At 45.2% G+C, this 26,542-nt stretch overlaps 2 protein-coding genes across 3 annotated transcripts in view; one reads left to right on the forward strand and one right to left on the reverse strand.

The window, feature by feature from the left end:
• PEX6 (peroxisomal biogenesis factor 6) overlaps positions 1-7,057 on the forward strand; it is a 24,452-nt gene extending 17,395 nt beyond the window's left edge. For both annotated transcript variants that reach the window (XM_066624954.1, XM_066624961.1), the window contains exon 17: positions 1,601-7,057. In XM_066624954.1, the coding sequence (XP_066481051.1) occupies positions 1,601-1,734 (134 nt within the window). In that variant the 3' untranslated portion in view covers positions 1,735-7,057. The remainder of the gene's footprint in view (positions 1-1,600) is intronic.
• GNMT (glycine N-methyltransferase) lies at positions 4,181-19,788 on the reverse strand. Its single transcript, XM_066625003.1, has 6 exons — positions 19,491-19,788; positions 14,603-14,730; positions 9,906-10,019; positions 8,903-9,045; positions 6,780-6,901; positions 4,181-4,779 (listed from the first exon to the last, which is right to left on the reverse strand). The coding sequence occupies exons 1-6, from the start codon at positions 19,694-19,696 to the stop codon at positions 4,608-4,610; spliced, it is 885 nt and encodes a 294-aa protein (XP_066481100.1). The 5' UTR covers positions 19,697-19,788; the 3' UTR covers positions 4,181-4,607.
• Between the last annotated feature and the right edge of the window lie 6,754 nt (positions 19,789-26,542).

Here is a 26,542-nt window from a genome sequence, read left to right on the forward strand (position 1 = left end):
GCCATCAGCTAAATTATAACAAGGCAGATGAAAAGATGAATAGCTGACAGTCAAAAACCATGATCATGGAAGGAATCTGGAAAGAACACATTATAGTCTGTTGAATTGGCTTCAGAGAAGTAGGCCAAAGGACTACATATTGAGTTGTTTGCAAACTCTTGCTCTAACTTCTTACAACTTTAAACAACGTGGGCCTGTGTTATCTGTGAAGGTTCCATTCCCAGGACCTCTGCAATTAAGGAAAACTGTGGGTATCCAAACCTGCAGTTTTCAGCCCCCCCAAACCCAACTGGTCGGGAAGGTCTTCTGAGGCCCACAGAGGCAGCACGCAACTACCTGCTGCCTCTACAGGCCTCAGAGTGGCCGTTTTGTCAAAAAGTGACATTTTTATGCCTTATAAGGCATTCCGAGGCCTGAGGAAGCCTGCAGAGGGGGTTTCTTAACAGAAACCGGAAGTAGCGGTGGGGTTTTTTTTTTTGGCCAAAATGGCCATTCTGAGGCCTACAGTGGACGGTTGCGCGCTGCCTCTGCGGGCCTCAGAAGACCCTCCAGAGGTGAGGAAAGCACAGGGTCCAAGTCTGCCTGCTCACAGGTTTGGGGGGACCCGCAGGTAAAGAAATCTGCAGGTTCCGAATCCATGCATAACGTGGGTGGATCTGTACTTGGACTCTCATGGTCAAGCAAATCTCTGTTGGATCTGTTTGTACCTGAGCAGTTTCTGTTCAGAAACCACTGCTAATATTGAAAACCAGATAGTATCTTAAATCTTCAGAAAGAGACTAATGGAAACTGGGGAAATATGAGGAATTATCAAGAGGAATTACTATTGAGGAGAGAATGGAAAGGCAGAACACTTTTGTGGCTAAGATTTTTTTGGGAGGGAGGGACTATCATTTTGGCAACAATTTATACAGATGTCTCCTTCCACTCCCCTCCCCTCTTGCATGCTGCAACATAGTTTCAAACTTGAGCTGGAGTTAATAACTATTGACACAATAACTATTGACACAATAACTATTCTGTTAGTGTGTCAGAGCATCCTGCACTGTTGATACTGGGCTCTATCACCCTTTGGTCTGGTTTAGCAAGGCTACTCTTTAGAGAGCTGGTTAAAAAAGGAATGTAACTGTTCTACTTGGATTGTGTCTGAACATTCCTGGCCTTTTCATTGGGAAGCATTAATGCACTCAGAGTGGGGGAACTTGTTCTTAACCAAATGATATGAGCACTTGATACAGGTGGATTTGTGATTCAGCTGTTGCACTGATTCATATTTGATAGCTAAAATTTACAGAAGTGGCATGCTGTCTAGCATAACGAGTAGGTGAACTGAGGTGGCTATGAGAGCCTGTGTCCATAGGCTGACATAACAGTTCTCTCAAGAAATGGAAAGTAAACACAAGACTGAAGAAAGCAGCTTGAGCCTTGGGGAAGGGAGTGCCTTTCATAGTTGTCCAACAGCCCCTCCTTCCCGCTAATAATACAACATTTCCAAACTTTTTTGGCTGGTCTTGCTTAGCCAGGAGCAGTTCAGGTATGAGCAGCATGTGACATGTCTGTAGTGAGTTCCTTTTGCAACCATTTTACTCTCTCTTCCCAGGATTGGATACAGAAAGCTCAGAACTAATCTTGACCATGGAGGACTTCACACAAGCAGCAACTAGATTGCAGCCTTCTGTTTCTGAACAGGAACTGCTCAGGTACAAACGGATCCAACAGAGATTTGCAGCTTGATCAGTGTCTAGCAGGATGGAAAGGAAAGGGCCACATGATTGGAAATGTGTGATTCCTAGGAATCTCAAAGAATTTTGGTATGGCAACATCATCCATCCCTGCTGGAGAGGTGAAATGGGTGCTGCCTGTTGCAATCTAGGGGATTCTGGCTTCTAGGCCTTCAAGATCTGGCCATGGAACTGACTAATTGCTTATCTGGAGAGAGACTGTTGCAAGATAGTCTTCCTTTGTGCTTGGTACTATGGCTGATACGTAAGAAGATAACACTCATTCATTCAAACATCAAGTTGAAAATCTTAGGACACTAATAACTTGGGACTGGGAATATGGGGAAGGTGGCTGTAAGTATCTGAAAGTGTCTAAATAAAGATTGATTTGCTTCCCTAGAATGGCAAAACTGTAACCTATATCCTTTTAAGAGCTTTTCTGCTTGCCCATAAATATGAAATTAGGTTTTCTGAGTCTTGAAAGAGGAAAGAACCCTTTCATGTAGGTCAAATGCCACCTATCTGCCTATAGGATGCCTTAATACTTAACTAAGTGATTGTAAAACTGGTTTTATTTCCTTGCACCTTTGCAGTTTTGCTTGGCATCGTATAATCTGCTGTCTTAACCTTATTAATATTTTGATTTACTACAGAAGCCTCATTTTTCAGCTGTTAGAGGCAGACCAGTATTCCTGCATTTTTTGAGGCTGCATCAGATTTTTCTAGCCTTTTAGTCTCTGGAAATGCCAGATACATCCAGAGATATGGGAAGACTTGTCCAGAGAATAATATTACAGGCAATTTACAGACTTATTATGTAAATTATTAAGTCTTCTGTAAAACTCAAGAAAGGTGACTATAGCCTAAATTTATTTGTTGCATTTTATCTCATTATGTGACCTTAAAAAAGCCACCTGAGTGGGCTCCCAACTCTGAAATTAATGAAAAAATACTATCAACCATTAAAACATATGGAATTATAAAATGCCACGGGACAGAGAAATTACATGCCAGGCTGCCTTAAATTAGTATCTGCCTCATACAATGAATGCCTGTTAGAACAAAAGAAGTCTTGACTAATTTCTCATCAGGTAAGGAAGGACAGAACCAGACTACCAAATTTCCCTGGAGTGCAGTTCCAAAGGGAAGTTGCACCTGCTGAATACAGTCCTGTTCCTCATCCCTACCAGCAGTCTAAGCTCTAGAAGGGAAGAGAGGAGGAAAATTGAAGCGTGTGACACTATCCAGGCCAGGAAACCCTCCCAGATCAGTTAGACCAGTGACCATCAAACTCGCGATTGTTGTGCACCAAAAATGCAGTCCGTTTGGACTGCAACTTATTGTTCTGCTTCTGCATGGCTTGTCGTTAAAGTGGAGCTGGACACTGGGATGCTCTGGGCAGGCGTCTGTTCTCCAGCGTCCTAGAAGGCTGTGCAATAGGACATCTGGGCAGAGGCAACTGCCCAGGGCGTCTCAGTGACCTGATCTACTCAGATGACGAGAAGCACAGAGGTGGAAAGCTGCAGTCTGAATGGTAACTGCATTTTTGGTGTCAGCACTAGTAGCTGCAGTGGCAAAGAGAAGTGCAATTTCTTTTTCATCATCATGCCCACAGAAAGTTAGGCTATGAGTGTTCTGCCATCATCCTTGCTGTTTCATTGACTGAAATTACGTGGAGTAATAGAATGATGCATGGACTTTAAACTGTTGAGAAATGTACTTTTATCAGCTTTGTGGTTCAGTTATTGATTAGCCCTTTGGCAGGGCAAGTGGTGAGGTTGTCTGGTAACCTACCTAATGGATTGTGGCACTCTGCCCCATTGTCCAGCTTTTTAATAGACAAAGGGTTGAGCTAGAACACTTTGTGCTAGCTGTCTCCCTGCTATGCTAGCTTCTTACTTGTAGGCAATTTTTTTTAATGCAGGGAATTTCCAAAGAGGTACAGTCCACTCTATTACATCTACAGACCTTACCTAAGCCAAAACATGTGAATGAACTAGTCCCACTAGCCCTGTGCAGACATCTTAAATGAATAATTCTGGGTCCAATTCACCAGGAAATGTCCAATTCACCAGGAAATTTCCCTGAACAAGCCTCCCATCAAAATGAGATACACAAAACCTTCTCTTCTGCAAAATTATACAAAGGCAGAAGAGTCTCTCATCTGTAGGTTTCTAAGACACATGCATGCAAAGTCTGCCTGTAATCTCCCCCCCCCCATTTACTTAAACTTGTTTAAATTGTTTATTTAATGAGATAATTTATTTAAATTCTTCCCCTTGTTTATTTAAAGAGAACAATCTCATGGCGGGAGGGGGTTTATATGGCAGTTGCACTAATTAAAGCAGTGAGAAAGAAAGATTAAGCTGAAAATGTTTCAGTGTGTCACATATGAAAGAGAAAGTAAAGTAACTTTGGAGTCCTCTTCTCAGAGTTCAGCTATAGCAATAGTTACACAATTTGTTAATCAAGCAGTTGTATTTAAGGAAAACACTTCCAGAGTTATCACTTTGAGGAAGTCATACTTATGAACCCACAGAGTAGTGAGTAATTTTCTCATAATCAGTGTGCAAATTAACCACATAGCCTGAGGAACACAAGAAAATAGAAAGGCAACAAAGTACAGTTTAGGCAGCTGTGCAACTTTGCATATGATTTAGATGCAAACCATTTCCATATCCTTAGTCATTGATCCAAGCAATGGCTCCTCCAATCTGTAAAGCAAATTAACTAACTTGGCCCCTTGGAAAAAAGGCAGAGAGTGGAAAATGCACTCCTCCCAATTCTTCCTCTTCTGGTTCAGGCACTATCTACGCACATTGCAGCTTCACTGGTCAGTGACAGAAAGAGGCCAAACACCTGCTGGAGGATTATCCAGAATAGCTGTCAACCAATCTTCTTCACTACATGGATGAAGTAGCATGGGCTGTATTGCTGGCCAGGCTTGTAAGCTTTGAAGTCCCCCAGGACAGTGTGTTCACATGGGCCTTGGAAGGCATTTTTCAGCAGCTCTGTGAAAGGCTCCAAGCGATGAGGATAGTATGAGAGACGGAACTGACTGGTGAGGAAGAGAGAGAAAGACAGCAGATGTGAACAATGAGGTGGAGGGAGAGAACTGGGAGTGGGCTGCCTCATACTAATTAGAGTTGTATTCAATCCAATATATAGAATCAAGTTTTAAACTTGATAGACTAAAAATCAAAATCTAGAATTCTACTGAAGCAGCTTAATTCTGCAGACAGGATCAAGTTATTTTAAAGATTTATCATCCACTTTTCCTTTTCAAAAAACACAACCAATTAAACTATAATAACATTTAGAAAAAATGCATATACATATTAATATGCAAAAATGCATATTATACCATCTATGCATGCTTTGATTTAATAGCCCAAGTTGCTGCTACTGTGTTTGGGTCTGGATGGGTGTTTCAAATCTGAAATGTCAGGACAAGGAACCTTACAACCTATATTACACCAGCAAAGATTACAGGATTGGGGTTTATGACAATGGAGGGTTATTACTTGAAGTTCTACATAGACTCCCTATATCATTTCTGTCTCCAGCACAAACTGTGGGGTGTAGGTCAGTCTATAAACTTCCATATATCCCGCTGTGTACCTGGCACAGACCCTTGCACCCTTCCTCTTTAAATTCCCACTAAGAACATAAGAACAGCTCCACTGGATCAGGCCATAGGCCCATCTAGTCCAGCTTCCTGTATCTCACAGCGGCCCACCAAATGCCCCAGGGAGCACATCAGATAACAAGAGACCTCATTCTGGTGCCCTCCCTTGCATCTGGCATTCTGACATAGCCCATTTCCAAAATCAGGAGGTTGTACATGCACATCATGGCTTGTAACCCGTAATGGATTTTTCCTCCAGAAACTTGTCCAATCCCCTTTTAAAGGCGTCCAGGCCAGACGCCATCATCACATCCTATGACAAGGAGTTCCACAGACCAACCGCATGCTGAGTAAAGAAATATTTTCTTTTGTCTGTTCTAACTCTCCCAACACTCAATTTTAGCGAATGTCCCCTGGTTCTGGTGTTATGTGAGAGTGTAAAGAGCATCTCTCTATCCACTCTGTTCATCCCCTGCATAATTTTGTATGTCTCAATCATGTCCCCCCTCAGGCGCCTCTTTTCTAGGCTGAAGAGTCCCAAACGCCATAGCCTTTCCTCATAAGGAAGGTGCCCCAGCCCAGTAATCATCTTAGTTGCTCTCTTTTGCACCTTTTCCATTTCCACTATGTCTTTTTTGAGATGCGGCGACCAGAACTGAACACAATACTGAACTGAACACTGTGGCCTTACCATAGATTTGTATAACAGCATTATAATATTAGTCGTTTTGTTCTCAATACCTTTTCTAATGATCCCAAGCATAGAATTGGCCTTCTTTACTGCTGCCGCACACAGTCGACACTTTCATCGACCTGTCCATCACCACCCCAAGATCTCTCTCCTGATCTGAGTAAGGATGGTGAACCAACCTCTCTCCCTGTGTTTCATTACCTCCAGCCTTAAAGCTATTAGCCTGCAGCAGCCAGATTCACAGTCAAATGCCTCCCTTCTAATGCTCAGTAAAGTCATGACTTCAGAAATTCTGTTTAGCCCTTGGCTGTTTAGAAGCCTATTGTTAATTAAGATATGCAAAACTGTTTGCATCCAACTCAAATTCAATGAACCATTAAAAAATACATTCCAACTAATATTACAACTTATGGAATATTGATTTTGAATATCTCTTTAAAACCAAAAACCTTTTGCTTCTCTCTGAACACACTAGTATGTTTATGCTCTGTCATTGCAGAAGCATTATCTTCGACTATAATCTGTAATGATTCCTTCTTTGTGTTATGGGAAAAGAAGGAATTTTAATGGGGGGTGTTTTTTTAGTGGGAGGGTGTGTTTAATTGGATGGGCTCTACCATCACTGCCTCTATGCAGCTGAAAGGTTTTGTTTATGCCAAACAGTTGGCTATGTCCATGTTTCTTTGCAGACTGAAGCAATCTGTAGATTCCAGAGGAACTCTAATAAACAAAAACATACCTCAGTTCTGTTATTCCATCATTCCCTTCAGGTGGGACCTGTACTGTGTAGTCCAGTGTCACCATATTTGGTTTGTTATTCACAAGGAGCACTGATGTGGTGATGTCTTTGGTTAAGTCACTCTGCAAGCAAGAGAGAATAAGAATGTCCAATTCTCATTTTCTTCCTCTGCTTGGTGTTGTCTATCCATGCTTAATTTGACCCCAAGACTTCCCCAAATGACACAAGAGGTGTTTGGCTCCAAGCAATCCTTCACCCTCTTCTCCTTAATGTTCAGTATAGACAAGAAATGCATTGATGCTACTGCCAATCAGCAGCATAGCTAGAGGGGTGCAAGACACTAAGTTTTGCATGGCACTTCACTGTGGCATGCAAGCAGCCCCTCCCTTTCAAAGCCACTGCAGACTACTAGAGCAAAACAGAGGCAGACACATACTCTAGCAGTCTGGAATGGCTTTGAAGGGGAGGGGTCGCATGCACGCCATGGTGAGGCGCTGTGCAGAACTTAGTGTTTTGTACCCCCTCTAGCTACACTACTGCTGCCAATTCTCCCTCCTTTAATTTTCCCCATGCGTGAAGTGCTTTGTTCCCAGATCTAGCCTTCCCATAAACTCAGTTCTTGTCCTTAGAATGGCATGGAGCAGCCAGTTGCCCTAATAGATCTCTGTCACCCCATCTCCCTGTTGGGGGGAAAATGACAGCTGCTTTGAGACACTAAATGCTTGGCAGCGAAGGTAGAATTTGGGAAACCAGGTGATTGCTTTTGCTGGACATTGTTTCTCCAGCAAGCCTCTTTCTCACGCTCATCCCTTTTTAGAAACTTGTATGGACCTTTGGAGGCAGGAGGCAACAGATTTACAGAGGTAGGACAGGGTTAAGCAGCAGAGAAAGCTTTGCAGCAGACCAGCTATGGCCAGAGTTCTCAGTTTCACTGGCATTAGGTCCAGTGCGCATCAGGAGGTGGCGCAAGTCTGAGGAGACCCATCGGGGAAAGGGCACATTTCCCAGAGGTAAGGGGAAATGTTTCCCCTTGCCTCTGGCTGAGCTGCTCTTGGCTGCTATCCTGTGCTGGATACAGCGCAAGCCTCCTGGCTTGCTTGTTCCAGCGCAGGTTAGGTTTGAGCCCCGAGTCATCTGAACTTATATTTCTGAACACTTCCAAAAAGCACACGTGCTCTCTGTTTACAGTAACAGTGGTGTGAGTTATCAGCTTTATCGGGAGGAAGCTGATAGGTGGATAGCCTTGCCTTTGAAAGGAGGTGGGACTAATTCACCTTTACTTTTTTGAAAAATTTCTATCCTGCCTATTAACCAACGTTCTCAAGGTGACTTACAATATATTTAAAGTATGCTAAATACCAACAATTGTGATCTTAAGAGGCCCTCACTATGCAGGATTTCCTCCCCCAGGCTGCCAATGATGGAGATCTTCTGTGGCGCCTGGTTTCAGACCAAGAAGTGCGGAGTGAACACAGGAAGATATTTGCAAACCTCTCCCCAATCTCCAACTGTCTTTTCTACAGTTCTATGAGCAGGCAGTGGCAATGAGGCCTCTGAAGCTGTAAGAACAAACAGCTAGCACAGGGGACCTTTGGGATAATGTGGGAATTAGGACTGATTTCTTCCTCTTATTGTTAATTAATGATTTGCTTTCCCTTCTCCTGCTCAAATTATCAGCCCTAAAAGAGAGGCAGGTAGTTTGTCATTTCTGGGGAAGAAAGTAGCTGTGAGTTGATGCAAACACTCAGCGTGTGGCACAGTCCTCACAAAAAGGATACCGGTATTCTGATATGGTACAATCTTATGTGTGAATGCACTTTCACATGCAGAATTCCCTGCATGTGCTCAGCTACCATGTCTGGGAGACAGCAATGCTAGATGCCTTCTCCCTGATGTGTTTTCTTGGTGCCTGCAAGGAGTGGATGGGCGGGGGTGTGGGGCGCTTGAGCACATTCAGACATGGGATCTGAACTGTCATTGTCCCATTAGGGCTATACCGTATTTTCTTTGGAACATTTGAACCAGCTCCAAAAACCCATGAAAGTAGTAGAAATGTTTTTCTGGAATGAGGGGGCTGCCATTACCACCACAAAGCTTCAGCAACGGGCCTATTTCTGGAATACCTTGTAATAGATGTTCTTTCCTGGAGGGGCGCAGCCTGTTTCCAGGATATAGTCATAATTACGGTGGTCTACGACCAGGATGCCGCCTGGACGCACCATACTGGCAATGTTCTTAAGAGCTTGTTTATGAACGCCTTGGTCACCTAGGAAGAAAGACAGCATTGAACTCAATTCCTTTCTCTCCCTTAAGACATTCTTCCCAAACCTGAGGGGTATGTAGCTACCCCAGTTATGTGCTCGCTGCTCCAGGAAAACCAATTCTGGGTTTTGAGAGCCTTTTATGTCCTCCAGCCCAACAACTGAGATCTACTAATGAGGTCTTGCTAAGAGTTCCATTGAATGTGGAGGCTGGATTAGCCTCTACAAGCAGCTGGGCTTCCTCTGAGGCAGCCACAGAACCTCCTTGAATGAGTCACTTTTAGCTATCTTTATTAGTTTCTTCTTTATTAATTTTCTGAAGGCAAGTTAAGTTTTCTTTGTATTGTGACTCTGTTATGTGTTGTCAATTTTAAACAAGCTCTGAGTAATAGTTAGAGCTGCCATATTTAATCAAATTAGTTAGATAAATCAAATTCATAAATCTTTTCATAGACTGAAGGAGTGCCTGCCCCTAATTTATCAGACAGCAGAATTAGATGTTAATTTTTAATAGAAGTACTTGTTCATAGCTATGGCTGGCCAGCACCATCTTAGAGGAGTCATTTCCCCTTTTCTTTCACACAAGAAGGGATTTCTAAAATGAGTCCAGTTATGATACCACACCTGTGCATTATCAAAAAACAAAAGATGTTTCTTGCTTCAGAACTAAGCTGCCTTGAGGGCCCTTAAGCATGGTATAAATCTCTTAAATAAATAAACAAACTTGGCTTTACCCACATGCAAGTTTAATCAATAGATTACTAGACTAAAACTAATCTTTGCCTATGGATTGCATGTCTAACTCAGTGATAGCACTCACAGTGTGACTGGCCTCTAGAAGTAAAGCCAAGTCTCTAACACTCACCTTTAAAATCTGGGAGATGTGCAAAGGAGTTCCCTAAGCAGATGACAGCATCAAACCCCTCACCAGGCTTCTGCAGATCCTGTGGCAGGGTGAGCCAGTTGGCTTCCTCAATAACTGCAAAACAAGAGTGTGTGACACACTTATGGTATAGTTCTTGCTTTCTCCAGCCTAACTTCTCCCTCCTTCCACTTCCTGCAGTATCCAGAGCAGAAACTGAAAGTTTCCACATGTGCAGGAAAAAGTGCTACCTTGCTAGGCTAAAATAAACCATTTTGCAAGGCATCTTGCTTGTTGTGGGACATGGTTTGCTAAGCAACTTAAACTGTGTCCCTGCTTCCTGCAAAAGTGTATTTTGCTGTTGAAACACTTTTAGGAGGAGAAATTCCATTAATGGCTATCATCCATAATATGGAATGGAAATGCCATTGGGCCAGGCTAGACATGAGAGTAGCCTAGTGGAGAGTAGGAAACCAAGCTTCTGCTGCCAGCAGTGGTGAAAGATAGCATAGCTGGTGACAGGTAGAAGGTGCCACCAGCCTGGGGTATCTCACTCAAGTGGGTGAATTACCTGACCAGGAAACCTTAGGAAAGCAAGGCACAATAGGACTCCCTGCCTTGAAGTAAAGAACCAGAGACCACAGAGAACCCTTCCAATGGACAGAGGTGGTTGGGAAGCAACTGAAGGGGGATGTTAATTCTGCATACCCATCTGTGAACCTGAAAGTCATCAGGACATCTGCAAGCAACTTACCTAGCCTTGGGTCACTTAGCCCAAGGGCCAATCTCATTGCACTCAAATGCCTCCATGGTAGAGTATCCATGGGGAGAAATAAGTTCTAATTGGAACACAAAACCCACCCAGCTTTCACAGATGGCTGAAGAACTGTACATAGTTTGAATTCAGTGTGTCATTACACGAACACGATAGGGACTCTACAATTTTGGGTGATGGACTATTTTGGGGACTTTCTGCTACATGGATCAATATCTAGTTGCAAAGTACTCTTTCTGTTTGCCCCACAACCACAGACTTTTGTTGGACAAACACTTTTTTATCAAAGAGATATACCACACTAATCTAGTACTCCTTATTGCTTTATCAAATTCTGTATTTGTCTCAAGGTTGTTATCATTACAAATGTTAAAGCATAGGATAGTATCTGTAATTTACCTGGTCAATCTTAATCAGGAAGATAAGCTGTAGAAAACTGGGGTAAAGCTATTGGGATCAGTTGGCAAAAGCCTGGGTAGACAACAGAACTTTCAATTAAGCGTTTCCTTGCCAGAAACTGTACAGTGAAGCAAAAACTTCCAGGGGGTAGCCATATTAGACTGTTTCAGCAAAAACAAAAGGTCCTGTGGCACCTTAAAGGCTTACACATTTATTACAGCATAAACTTGTGGACTAGAGCCCACTTCATCAGATGCATGAAATGTTATCCTCAGTGGATGGAGGAGGGGGTGTCTTCATCTTTATATAGAAACACACAAACTCACATATAGGAAAGGAAACTCTAGAGGGGGAAGGGAAAAAATAGCAATGGGGCTGAAGGGGTATGTAATAAATGTGGTAGTACTTAAAGTCACAGGACTTGTTTTGTAAAAATCATAAGATTTTGAAGACCACTACCTGGAATATTTGTATGCTGCAGTTTCCATGCAAGCATGGAAAAACCATTAAAATGTAATAGCTGCAGACTCTGGTATCCCAAGAATATCAGCTTTCACTAAAAGGCAACAGAGAAGCAAGTGATTGAAAGATGGATTTTAAAGACACTATTAGATGGAATCTCTGAAACTAGGACTCAGAACACCAGTGTAAGGTTTTCATGCCCTGCTTGGCTCATCATTGCACTCTGATAACCAGGCACAAAATAAATTGTGACAACTACAGATATTTACATAATGTATACAATTTCCAGAATTTTGCTTATTTTTGTGCAGAATGTTCATTAGCAGTACAGTGCACAGACAGTCCTAAGCACTGAGATGGTAGCCAGCAGTTTGGCATGGACAACTAGGAATGCTGGAATTCATCTGTCTTATATTTAGATGGATGAACTATGCTGATTATTAGTTAACCTTTTCAAAGCCTTATATGCAAGCACTCCTTTTCATGTATGAGGAAGTGTTTATTGGCACCCACCCCAAAAAGACTGTGGTTTGAACACTGAAAGTGTTATATAACTTTTTTTATAACTGCTTTTTTTAATTAAATGGAGCAAGGACAAAACAGTCTGATCATTTTTCAAAAGACTGAAATGTTTTTCATCCTGTATAGTATGGGATTATAATTACACACTGAGAAATCAAGAGGACTAACATGACCTATCCCTGGGCTAAATACAGGTTGGACAGGAAGGTTCTTTCCTCAGTCCCTTCTAGCCAAGGAACCCCCGTTTTCTCCATAACAAGTTCAGAAACGAGATGTGCGTCAACAAGGAGCTCATTACACCCCAGACATTCCACCAGTTGCCTCAACTGCCCTGATCAAATTTCACCATGCAGCCTAGGCAGACACTTGCTGTTGATTCATTAGACCCCATCCATTATTGGAAGCTCTCAAAATGAGCCACTTTAATGAGACCCCAGGATAAGAGAAACGGACTTCTTGCTTTGGCATACAGCTAAAACTATAACTCTGACTAACCAACCTGACCAAACTATAACTCCAACTGACCAATCTCCTCCACAGTGAAGTTGGAGAGAATTAACACCAAAAGCAGCAACAGGAATTTTCTGCTGTACGTAGATGCTACTCTGCTAACCTCTATGTTCAACAACTGCTATTAGGTACAGAAGTGCTTCCATCTGAAACAGGACTAGAAGCATTAAGTAGTAGGTCAGTTAACTAAAGTTGAAGGTGACCAACTTAGTGGTGTAAAATCTGCAGTGAACTCATTTCAAATTAACAGGGCTGAGACTTATAAAAAATTAATTTCCATGCTTGTACAATTGCTGTTCTATACCAAAATATGCAGTGCAGTGAACCACTTTGAGTTTGAGAACCTGTATATACACACTCTCAACTCTTAAGCAATACTAAAAGTATAAAAATACCAATAATAAATAATCACATAAACTGCAGCAAACACATCATCATACACACTTATGTAAGGGCAAAGTTGTTTACTTGATGAGGCTATTTTGGTTCTGGTGTCAGGAATGAAATCGGGAATGAAAAATGAGAGAGCTAGGAGAGCATAGTGGTTCAGGAGCTGAACTGGTTGAAATTCCTTCTCAGTCACGAAGCTTCCTGGGTGATCTTAAATCAGATACTATCTCTCAGCCTCACCTACCTCACAGGGTTGTTGTGAGGACAAAAGGAGGCGAGGAACTAAGCATACAATTCTGAGCTCCTGTAACTAACAAACTAGCATCTAAAATGACTGTTTGATTCTGGCTTGTCTGAATTTCTAAGCATAATTAGAAAAGGCCACAGCGCCCTGAATTTGAAAACAACTGAAACTATGGTTTATTCAAAAAAGAAGTGGAAATTTTCAATGTCTTTCCCACCCCCCACCCTCCATGAAGGAGAAAAGTGTAAAAAGGGAGTGTGCAACTCCAAGACTCACTGTAGCTCATTCACAATATTGAAAGTGGTGATTCCCAAACAAGGAAAATAAGTATTTGTTGATATCTGGGTCCAGACTCACCTGGCTCTGGCAGGCCAGGATATCTGCGAGCAACCCCCTCCCTCTGTACAGCAGGCTGCTTTTGAGGCATTGGCCTCAAGGAGCCTATGGCATCTGACACGCCTTCTCCCATGGACTTGAGAGGCACAGCCAGGCAAGCCACTAATTAAACAGGTGTAGTCAAGGCAGTTGAGTGAGCTGAAAGAACCATATGGGAGCGTTTGACCCCAGTGTATTCATTTTACCCAAATTAATTTTTTTTGTTGTTTAGCATGTACCAATTCTATGGGTTTCTATGGTATACATATAATTACGTATGAAATATATAATATTTCCTGCAAAGAACAGAAATACCAAAATTGTAATTGGTGGAGAGGAGCTTGAACGTGTGGAAGAATTCATCTTTTTAGGGTCAGTGATCAACTGAAACGGCAGTTGTAGTCAAGAAATTAAAGGGCGAATTATGCTGAGTCACACAGCTATGGTAAGTATGAATCAAATATGGAACAGTAAGAATGTCAGCTTAACAACCAAGTGTAGATTAGTCCATACTATTGTGTTCCCCATAACTCCATATGGCTGTGAAAGTTGGACGATGAAAAAGTTGGACAGAAGGAAAATTGATTGAGCTATGGTGTTGGAGGAGGCTCTTTTGTATTCCATGGACTGCAGAGATAACAAATCAAGAAGCGCTGCAGCACATAAAACCAGACATGTCATTGGAAGGAAAAATAGTAAAATTCAGACTTGGCTACTTCAGCCATGTTGTGCAGTCAACATCATCGGAGAAAGACATTATGCTTGAAATGGTCAGTGGTAAAAGACGAGGGGGACACCAAAGAATGTGTTGGCTTGATGTAATCAGACACTGGCCAAAATATAAAGCAATTGAAAGAAGCTGCACAAGATCGGAAAACACGGAGAGCACTGGCTCATGGAATTGCCAAGGGTTGGACACAACTGAATGGATAATTCGATTTGATTTACTGACCAGTTGTTAAAGGGCAGGTGATTAATTAACAAAGCATTGCTTTGTCAGCCTTAATCCAAAGATTATATTACCCCACTTATCAAAAGCGTCCTCTTTTCGACGATTCCATCGCTCCTTCAGGGCATATTTGAGCATCTTGTCACTGGCATCCACACTGGTGACTGTGAAGCCTTCCTCAACCAGCATGATGGAATCCACTCTGTGCATGAGAGAGAGACAGAGCAAGTGCTCGTCAGAAGGAAATTAAGCTAGCAGCAATCTATCTTTCAAGGAAATACAGAGGTACAGTTCCCTGCATTTTGCTGTCCAGTATGGAGGGACAAAAACAGATGAAGCTCAATCATCCTATAGATTCTTGCTAGTGCTGCTGTTCTCAAACTGAGAGTCACGAACCAACTTTTGATGGGTCGGAGAGCTGGCACAACCCAGAAGCCACACTGTACCCCAGAATGCCTTGTGGCTTTCAGACAGGGCCCATGAGGGGGGGATAAAGGGGGAATTTGTGCCCAGGCCCAAAAAGGAGGCCCAGGAACCAATGAAGGGGGCCCAGAAATTTCCTGGGACCTTACATTTTCCAATCCCACCCGGACTTGTTTCCCACATGGGATGCTGGGGGCTGCCACAAACCATAAGCACCAAGCCAAAGAATGCATACAAGACAGTCCTTAACAGTGTCAAATCTGGGAGGAAATTGGCCTGCTATAGTAGCTCTTTGGCTTGTGGATCCACTTACCATGAAGGAGTGTACAGGGGCTCAGGGACACAGTTGTGGAACTACAGCTGCTGCAGAAGTAAGTTTTGGTGCACACAGGACACTTTCCATTCTAGTTTGAGCCTAAATACAATGATCCTACTTTTCCACGATGATTTTCTATATTTCAAAGATTTTAGAGTGACTTAAGAGATTTTGTTTTTCTTATTACTGTATCTAGCTGCTGATGCCACATGGGTGTGTAGACTCGGTCTCTGCATCAGGAAGCCCAGAAGACCTGTTCTTGAAAGACTTTTCTGGCTGTCACCAAAACATTTCCGTTTTACTTCCTCGCTGGCCCCGTTCTGCCAATCCCCATGGCCAACCTCCCCCAAAAGAAACTTTGTACCCCCTGATAAAATTCCTCTCAAAGGCTCTGCTTCCAGGTAGCACTGATATGAACCTATTTTAATAGGTCACATTCAAGAATGCTTTGCAGCCTCACATTCTGGGATGTGACCTGGAAGCCACAAGGCATTCTCGGGTACAACACAGCTGCTGTGGCTAACAAAGTGGGTGTAAGCGGTAAAAGGTTCGAGAACCACTGGGCTAGTGTGTCATCTCACAATACTCAACCAAGAGTGTGTATACAAATATCAGACTCTTGTAATTCAGAGTAACCATTCTGCATTCAATCCAGGGCTGGCCCAAGGCCTCCAGATGCCTAAGGCAGCATGCCAAATGCTCCCCCCTTCCCTTATCTACTGTACATTCCCTGTACATCCCTTCTTCTTGTGCGTGGTGTCACAGTTGTCATAATGCCATTTCTAAACACTCAGCAATGACACCACACAACTTCACCGAACTTCCAGTTTGCTGAGCAATGTGCTATGCACAGCTTACAGGGAACACTGCCCCTTATCCAGTAATGTGCCAGTCTCTGCCCCTCCCACTTTCCAGTGTGAACTGGATTCTCCTCCATACCATATTTCCTCTTCCTCTCTGTCGTCTTCTTCCTTCTCAATCAAGGGAGTAGAAGCAGGAGCAGTGGAGGCAAGTAGGTGATAGGTGCCCCCCAAAACCAGTCTACAGCCTTCTGTAGAACCACTTCAGCTGGCCTCATGGATAGGTTGGCCCCAGTTCAGTCACTACCATATCTTATAACCAAACATATTCACTGAAATATGGGAGAAAATTTAACAGTTTCTTATTCTTCAACTAACAACCAGATGATAGTTAAAGTGTATTAAAGGGGATTCCATTCTTTCACCACAAAATTACTTTTTTAATGGTTACTTTATGGTCAAGATCTCTATGAATTCCACACTTGTGAGAGCCTCAACACATACTCACAATGCAGTTTAGGTCAGTGCACCAGCTGTGTCCACACCCAAGTCAATCAGACTTGACCACGGTGATCTGTGCACTGGTCATATTGTGACTAGTCTATGTTCGACTGCCTTTGAAGACCATCCAAAAATTTCAATTGATGCAAAATGCAGTTGCATGTATGGTGATGGGATAGCTGGGTTCACTTGGTCATGTCACTGCTAAACTGCACTGCACAGGCTATTGGTTTGATTCTGGCTGCAATGCAAATTGCTGGTAATTAACAATAAAGCCCTATATGGCACCAGGGTACCTGAAGGACGGTCTCTTTCTCCCCCACCCCCCATATGAAATGGCCTGCCCTTTAAGGTCAGCTGCAGATGTCCTCCTGTGGGTGTCACTAATATCCAAAGGGACAGTCTTCCCCATAGTGCCACCCCAGATGGAGAGATTCCTCCCCTTAAAATGAGGTTAGCTCCCTCTCTGCAGGTGTTTTGACAGCATTTGATCACATTTTCATTTCATTCCACCTTCCATAATTTCAGGGTAACCCTCACCTTTTAAATCTGGGTTTTGCTTTTCTTGCCCCTTTTTTGACAGATGGAGTTCCCCCTCCCTCATGTCTATGCTATTTGATTACTGCAATTTGATTTTTTAAATAACTATATAACTATAATTGTATTTATAACTGTGAGCCACCTTGAATACCACCATGGGATGGGGGAAGGAGACAAATATTTTAAACAAATAATCCATCTAAACCACAAGAATATAAGTATCATTTTTGAATCAGGTTGAACTCAAGTTGATCTACCAAACAAACACATATGAAACCATTCAAAAAGACCAGGTGCTCCCAGAGGCATCTGGTGGGCACCTGTGAGATACAGGAAGCTGGACTAGATGGGCCTTTGGCCTGCTTCAGCAGGGTTCTTCTTATGTACAAGAACCCCCACTATGAGGGTGACAAATGCAAGTTACTATACATTGTAAAATTTACAATTACCCAAGGTACGACCACGTTTATATCTAAATTAAGAGTCAGAGTCTTTTCAGTGGTGGCTCTGCTGTTGCAGAACTCCCTCCTCAAAAAGACCTGTACAACTCCCACAGTTGCTATTTTTTAAAGATGGAGCTAAGATGTTCTTATCTGGATGCCTTTCATGACTCTCATGCTTATATAGATTTCAACCTTACCATGTCAACATTCACAAAAAATTTAATTTTGAAATTTGTGTTTACAATTGATAGCAACTTTTTGTCAGCTACTTTGATCTCTTGGAAAAGTGGCAAATAAACAAGATGGTAATGGGTTGTTTTTAAGATCCCCAAGGAGGATGAAATGTGTTCATACAGACCAAGAGATGCTCCTGTAAGCCCTGATATTTGTGTGCTGTACTTGATAGAACTTATTCTTTCTTCCCATTCAGGCACAGTAGGAAGTGGGGCAATACAATGTAGTGCAAGGGTTGGTTTTGGTCTGCAACACTATCACTGGTCCTAGTATCAATGCAGGTTAAAATATTTGGTCAATTATATTAAGATATTTTGATCAATTAAAAGATGCCCCCAATTAACTGGGCAGAAGGCATTTAACATAACTACTGGTATTTGTTCATCATGCACTTAGACAAAAACACAACAAGCAGGTATCTTCTTAGAAGAGATGACTTTCCTCCATTCTTTCACAAACAGGAGAGGCTACCTCTTTAAGGAAGATGCCAACTGCAACAAGTGTGGGCAAGATCAAAAAACGAAGAGAATGCTTTTCCTTTTAGAACTGTTTATTCATAAGCAAACTTGTGCAGATGTCATTAACTGTTTGCTACTCATGCAGTGACTTGACAAAGATTTGTTTAACCTGATGCTAGCCAGTTCGCCTGCCCTTCTATTTATCTTTCAGATCCTGTGGAGGGGGTGATAGGATGTTGTAGGCAGAGGATAATATGGATGCTCCTTTTTTTAGCAGGGGGAGAGTAACTGGCCCACCTCACCCCAGCAGTGTCTGTTCTAGTGGCTGCCTGCTGGTGTTCTTTGCATCTTTTTAGATTGTAAGCCCTTTTGGGGCAGGGAGCCATTAGTTATTTGATTTTCTCTGTAAACCGCTTTGTGAACTTTTTGTTGAAAAGCGGTATATAAATACTGCTATTATTATTAATAATGTATATCATAGCTGAAAGGTGGGGGGAATGATGGCAACAGACAGACAGACACTTCCACCTCAGATACCACAGAAAAGGGAGCCAGAAAGAGAAACTGAAAGAACAGGTGGGACGAGCTGGTCCCCATCCTCATGATCAGAGGCCTGACTAGACATTAGAATGTCACGCAAGGTTGGGATCAGTGTGAGGGGGGTGGGCGCTTTCCTCAGTTGGGAGTGGCACAGCGCTGCCTACCCCCATGAGCAGAGGTGCAACTAGGGTGGAGCCTGAGGGGCACAGGCGCTACGCCATGGGGGGCACAACACGCAAGGCAGACACTTCTGGGGGCTCCCTGGAAGAGGGGGTGCTGGCAACTTTGTGCCCCTTCTCCCGTGGGGAGCCTTTGCAGGAGAAGGAATGGGGGGCACAAAGCTGCCAGCACCTCCTCTTGCAGGGAGCCCCCAGAAGAGAGTGCCTTGCACGTGGCACCCCGGTGGCGTAGCACCTGGGGCAGGTGCCCCTCAGGCTGCACCCTCATCGCACCGGTGCTCATGGCGGCAGGCAGCGCTGTGCCACTCCCGGCCGAGGAGAGCGCCCACCCCCTGACGCTGCCGAGCGCGGGGGATGACGAGCGGGTCGCAGTCTCCAGAGGGGAGCGCCTGTGCGCGGCGGAGGCGCTGCCCGGGGAGCGGCTGTGGCCCAGACCGGCGACGGCGGAGGCCCCCAGCAAGCCAGCCGAGCCTCCTCGCGAACGCTGGAGAGGGCCGGGCCAGCCCTCTCCGCAGCCGCCCGACTCACCCGGTGCCGCAGGCCACGTCAAGCACCGTGCGGCAGCGCTGGCCCCGCAGCAGCGTCACCAGCCAGCTCTTGTACTCGGCCGTGCGGCTCCGCGTGTCGCCGATGTAGAGCTGCCAGACGCGCGCAGCCCGGCCGTCCGCGTACTGGTCCGGCAGGCCCTCGGCCGCGACGCCCAGCGAGCGCGTCCGGTAGATGCTGTCCACCATGGCCAGGCTGCGGGGGGCGGGAGCAGAGGCGCCGCTGGTCACCGCCGCTGGCAACTGAGCTCGGACCCAAACGGCCAGCCGCCGGCAGAGTCTAGGAGGCCACGGCCACGCCCCTCGCCGCCGCGCCAACCAATCAGGGACGCGGTGGCGGACACACCCATCCCGTGGCCACGCCCCCCGCCTGGCCAAAGGTGTGCAGAGCCCCGGTATCCCGTTTCCAACAGAGGTCAGCAGAATTGCAGTCGCGCAGCCCACCAATGGAACCTGCAAGCTGCGGCCCTCCCCTGTGGCTCCGAGCTCTTAATGCCAAGGTGGCCGGAAGTGTCATCATCAAGCAGGACAATTTCCAAAGCCCACACTTATCCACTGACTATCACTGTTAAAAGCAGACACCTAGCAGCCTTTAACAAGGACAGATCCGTCACACTTCCCCAGAAACTGTGGCTGCATCAAGTCTAACACACTAAAAATAAAATGGTGACATGAATGGGAACCCACCTGAAATTGGTTCACGACCCACAGTTTGAGAAACACAGTTCTAACCCATTTCTGCCCAGCCCACAGGGCACACACGTTTGATCCCTGTTGCGTATGTGCAACGTTGGGCAGAAACAGCTTCGGTTTCTTGGCTGGTAGCAGTCAGCACATCTGGGACACCACCCTGCACCACAACACTGACCTCTGTGATGAGCAGTCAGCTGCACAAGGCTTAACAGCAGAGAAGCTGCTGTCGCTGCAGAGACAGAGGTCTGTTTGTGCACCCCACATTGGGCCTCCACACAGTAAAGGAATAACTAATTATAGTTAATAGCTGACATTAAATGAATCATCTGCTACATAATGAATCATCTAAGGATGATTATTGTGAGGCTGAAGACTTGCATTCAAACAACACAACTCTCTACCCAAACTCCAGCTGGGTATTTAAATAGCAAATTTTTTATGTGACTTATTAGTTGGTTGTTTTTAATTTACCATGAGGCCCCTTAAGTGCTACCATCACAAAAAGTGGCAGAGAAATGCAAAAGATAAATTAAATACACGTGGCTGTTTACTGAGTAAATGAAACAAACAGCAACAAACAGACTTTGCCCCCCTGGCACTTACATACTAAGGGCCCAATCATATCCAACTTTCCAGCCTTGATGCAACCTCAGTGAAGACCCAAGGTAAGCAAACAAACATTCCCTTACCATGAGGAGGCTTCCATGTTTGTCCACCCACAGCAGGATGCAGTGCATGCCCCATTGGCACAGCTACATCAGTGCTGGAAATTTGGATAGGATATGGCCCTGAATCTTAGCAGAGTGAGAGGCAGCAAAGGTGGACACACAAGGGTAACAGGAGAAAAACATGCACCACAAATGCAGGAATGTAGATATTTTGGAATTGTTACGACATTATCAGGTTGTGCTAGACTCTGCCTCCCATGAGGCACTGGTGCCCCCTCCCCATCCAGTTAGCAGCAGCTTCTCTACCTCCTATTGAGAGAAAGGGAATGAAGAGTAACTGGTGGGCAGCACTACTGAGGCCTCGAAAAGGGACTCCTCCTCACTCCTCACTCCTATTATCCAGTGGGTTTGCAGGTGGGGAGGGCAGAAGGAGCATTACTGCACAAGTCTCAATTCATGAGGCAACAGTTCTTCCTTCTCTCACTCTCCAAGGGGAACTTTCCCTAAAGATCCCACAATAACCCAAGGACTGCTGGGAGACACCCATTTGACAAAGACAGTGGTGCTGCAAACCTGGCAGCCAACCTGCACCACAACTAATGCTACAAAGGGGTTAGACTGGTCCTGGGTAGGCGAGCAGGCAAGGGTCCATTTTGGACTTGGCACACCCACCTATCTGATGCTGGCCCAACATGCATCAAATGATGGCACATACAAAAACCTCACACTAAGTAGACTTGGTTTTTCAGCTGCTGCTCCACGCCCAGGGTTTTTAAACACAAGGAAGTTCACACAGAGATCAAAGGGAGAATATGGCCTTGAAGTGGTAACTAGTCATTGCACTAGGGCGCCATATTTTATTTGGGTGATGCTGTGCACATTCCATGGTAGCTGGCCATCCCTGGCATTTGCTTGGTTTGCAGCCTCTCTACTTCTCTAAGGCTGCAGGCCTATGTACACTTTCCTGGGAGTAAGCCCCAATGAACACAATGAGACTTACTTCTGAGCTAACACACACCCTCTTCTGTCACTAAGGGCATGCTCCTGTCTTTTGGTTTCGTTTCAGTGACTTGGTTCTTGAAAGAGAACAGCCCATGAAGTGGAATTTGAGGAGGACAAACAAAATCAGATCAGGGAGTGGCTCAAAATTACAAGAAACCTTTCTGATTAAACAAACTCATGTCTTTCTCTTTCTTTTCAGTGACTTTGGTTCTTGAAAGAGACCAGGTGAAAGAGGTGTTATTTTAAAGGGAACCAATAAGGTGTTAGAATGAGTCAGCTCTCATTTCTATGTATTAGAGCTAACTCTTATTCAGTTGTGCAAGTGTCATCAAATTGGCCGCTGGTGGTGGTTCCTGATTTGATACCACTTCATTTAGGCTGTGTGTATACTGTAATTTTTTTCTGTATGGTCTGGTATGGGAGAAGGTCCATCATGGGGGTGACACAAGCCCTAGTGATGTCTCTGCTGCTGGGTGCGGGAGCTGGACAATGAGCGGGAGGTGGCTCATTGCACAGGCATTACCACAGCAGGACAGGTACTTGCTTCAGTCCCTGCTGCCTCCTGATCTGTCTGCAGCTCAGCAGCCTCCTTCTGCACTTGCTCCTCTTTCAAAGAGCAAGGTGTAGGCTGCTGCAGAGCGGCACTTTACTGCTGTCCCAGCTAACTCCACTTCCAGGGTGAGATGGGCCAGGCAGCATGCATGCATTGTGGTCAGGGTGTCTTCTAGCCAACAGTGGGCATACCACGTGTGTCATCGCCCCACCATCTAAACAGAATCACATGCAATGCTAAGTGTGGCATTATGGAGTCACAAGAATGACAGCTATCTCCTTTTGGCTAGTTTTTTTAACTGCTGCCAGCAAGGTTTACCACTTGTAACCAACACTTACCAACAAATAAGAACATGGAGATCCCACCCAGCTATGAGCTGCGGAAGGGCAGCTGAGCAAGGGTCTGCATTTGCTTGAGGATACTGATGATGCCAACCTTAACCTCTCTACAGTCCCCACACCTTACTGGCAGTCCCCAGCCAGTAAGGTGTTGCCTCACCACGGTCCGTTAACCTCACGGGGTGCTTGGGGTTTAGGGTGAAAACCAACAAGCAAATCGACAACTCTGCACCATGCAACAGAAAACAGAAAACTCCTGCCCTAAAGCTGGGCACCTGGAATGTAAGAACAATGACACCTGGCTTCTCTGATGACCTGCAAGAAATAGACGACGCACGCAAAACAGCTGTCATCGACATGGAGCTGAGCAGACTGCAGATGGACATTGTCGCCCTTCAAGAGATGAGGCTGCCAGATTCCGGATCTGTCAAGGAGAGAAATTTCTCATTTTTCTGGCATGGAAAACCACCAAACAAAACCAGGGAACATGGCGTTGGCTTTGCAGTCAGAAATACCCTGCTGAAATCCATCATCCCACCTACTGTGGGAAGTAAAAGAATTTTGTCCCTGCAGCTCCAGTCATCAGCAGGACCTGTCACTCTCATCAGTGCTTATGCACCGACTCTGTCATCTCCAGCAGAAGCCAAAGACAAATTTTATGATGACCTGGCCACCACTATCAAGAAGATCCCAGTAAAAGAGCCATTGTTCATCCTCGGCAATTTCAGTGCTAGAGTTGGTGCTGATAACAGTTCATGGCCCACTTGCTTAGGTCAGTTTGGCACTGGGAGGATGAACAAAAATGGCCAACGCCTGCTAGAGTTTTGCTGTCATCACGGTCTCTGTGTCAGCAACACGTTCTTCAACACAAAGCCCCAACATAGAGTCTCTTGGAGACATCCAAGATCAAAGCACTGGCACCAGCTCGACCCGATTCTCACCAGACACTCCAGCCTTCCCAGCATCAAGATCACACGCAGTTATCAGGGTGCTGCCTGCGACACTGACCACTCCCTGGTGTGCAGCAGAGTGAAACTGCAAACAAAGTGACTGTACCACATGAAAATGGAAGGAAGACCTCGCATTGGTACCAGCAAGACCCAGGATCAGAGAAAAGTGGAGGAATTTGCACAAGCGCTTGAGGAATCTCTTCTAGGCCCTGCCGACGCAAATGCATCCAACAGATGGGAACATTTCAAGAATGCCGTTTACAACACCGCCTTGTCCATATTCGGCAAGAAGATCAACAAGGTGGCAGACTGGTTTGAAGCCTACTCTGAGGAGTTGACACCAGTCATTGAGGAAAAGAGGAGAGCTCAAGCAGCACACAAGGCCTGTCCCAGTGAGTGCAACCTGCAGGTCCTCCAAGCTACTCGCAGCAAAGTTCAGGAGACTGCCAGGAGATGTGCTAATGACTACTGGCTCCAGCTCTGTTCCCAGATACAGATAGCAGCTGACACGGGCAACATCAAGGGGATGTATGATGGTATCAAGCAGACCCTAGGTCCAACACAGAAGAAAATTGCCCCTCTGCAGTCTGCCGCAGGCGAGGTCATCCAGGATCGGGCACAGCAGATGGAATGCTGGGTGCAGCACTACTCTGAGCTATATTCCAGAAAAAATGTAGTCACCGAAGAAGCGCTGAACAACATTGAGTGCCTGCCTGTGCTGGAGGAGCTTGACAGTGAACCAACCCTGGAAGAACTTCACGTGGCCCTGGACTCCCTTGCCTTTGGCAAGGCACCTGGAAAAGACAGCATCCCTGCTGAAGTCCTAAAGTGCTGCAAAGAGATCATCGTCACTGAGCTGCATGAAATCCTCTGTCTCTGCTGGAGAGAAGGTGGAGTACCTCAAGACATGAGGGATGCAAACATCATCACGCTGTACAAGAACAAAGGTGACAGGGGTGACTGCAACAACTACCGTGGCATCTCTCTCCTTAGCGTTGTAGGAAAGTTGTTTGCCCGAGTTGCACTAAAGAGGCTCCAGGTACTTGCAGAGAGCATCTATCCAGAATCACAGTGAGGGTTCCAAGCCAACAGGTCCACCACTGATATGGTAGTCTGCCTTAGACAACTGCAGGGAACAACGACAGCTACTCTTTATAGCCTTCATAGGCTTTCATGAAGGCTTTCGACCTGGTCAGCAGGGATGGCCTCTTCAAGATTCTCCCCAAGATCGGATGTCCACCCAGGCTCCTCAGCATCATCAGGTCTTTCCACAAGGACATGAAGGGCACTGTCATCTTTGATGGCTCCACATCAGACCCCTTTGACAACCAAAGCGGAGTGAAGCAGGGCTGTGTTCTTGCGCCAACCTTGTTTGGGATTTTCTTCACTGTCCTGCAGAAGCATGCCTTTGGAACCGCAACAGAAGGCATCTATCTCCGGACCAGATCAGATCGAAAGTTCTTCAACCTCTACAGACTGAGAGCAAAGTCCAGCTGAAATGTCTGCATGACTTCCTCTTTGCCAATGATGCAGCTGTCACTACCCACTCTGCCAAAGATCTCCAGCAGCTCATGATTCGTTTTAGCAAGGCCTGCCAAGACTTTGGACTGACGATCAGCCTTAAGAAAACACAGGTCATGGTTCAGGATGTGGACTCACCTCCCCACATTACAATCTCTGTGCATGAACTGGAGGTTGTCAATGACTTTGTGTACCTTGGCCCAACAATCTCCAACACCCTTTCTCTCGATACCGAGCTAAACAAACTCATCGGTAAAGCAGCTACCACGTTTTCCAGACTCACAAAGAGAGTCTGGTCCAACAAGAAGCTGATGGAACATACCAAGATCCAGGTTTACAGAGTTTGCACCCTGAGTACACTTCTGTACTGCAGCAAGTCATGGACTCTTCGCTCACAACAGGAGAGGAAACTGAACACTTCCCACATGCGCTGCCTCCAACACATCCTCGGCATCACCTGGCAGGACAAAGTTCCAAACATCACAGTCCTGGAACAAGCTGGAATCCCTAGCATGTACGCACTGCTGAAACAGAGATGCCTGCGTTGGCTCGGTCATGTCGTGAGAATGGATGATGGCCGGATCCCAAAGGATCTCCTCTATGGAGAACTCGTGCAGGGAAAGCGCCCTACAGGTAGACCGCAGCTGCGATACAAGGACATCTGCAAGAGGGATCTGAAGGCCTTAGGAGAGGACCTCAACAGGTGGGAAACCCTGGCCTCTGAGCAGTCCACTTGGAGGCAGGCTGTGCAGCATGTTTGAAGAGACACTTGGCCAACAGACTGAGGCAAAGAGGCAAAGAAGGAAGGCCCATAGCCAGGGAGACAGACCAGGGACAGACTGCACTTGCTCCCAGTGTGGAAGGGATTGTCACTCCCGAATCGGCCTTTTCAGCCACACTAGACACTGTTCTAGAACCACCATTCAGAGTGTGATACCATAGCCTTTCAAGACTGAAGGTTGCCAACAACAATCCTCTCTACCTGAATTCTCAGTTTTCCATTTTTAAGAGAGTCTCAAACGCTTTTAACTTGAGGAGCTAAAAGGAAAAGCATGTTCTCCATTCCACACTGAGATGCAGTGCACTTAAATAAGCATTAAGCTGCTGGCATGTAAAGAAGGTACAAAACTGCAGGTAGCTTTGCTATGGTCGTTGCAATGCTGGTTTTGCAATGTTTCTCTGCCATCTTAAAGCCCCTCCCCACAATTTAACTGTAGGCCCGTGAATAAAACAACACAGTCTAGGAGGTATAAACTCTGTCAAGGTTCAGTGTTACAATTGCAATTTTAACTCTGCCACTTGTACCAATG

This window comes from Tiliqua scincoides, chromosome 1, assembly GCF_035046505.1.
Source record: "Tiliqua scincoides isolate rTilSci1 chromosome 1, rTilSci1.hap2, whole genome shotgun sequence".
Lineage (NCBI taxonomy): Eukaryota > Metazoa > Chordata > Lepidosauria > Squamata > Scincidae > Tiliqua > Tiliqua scincoides.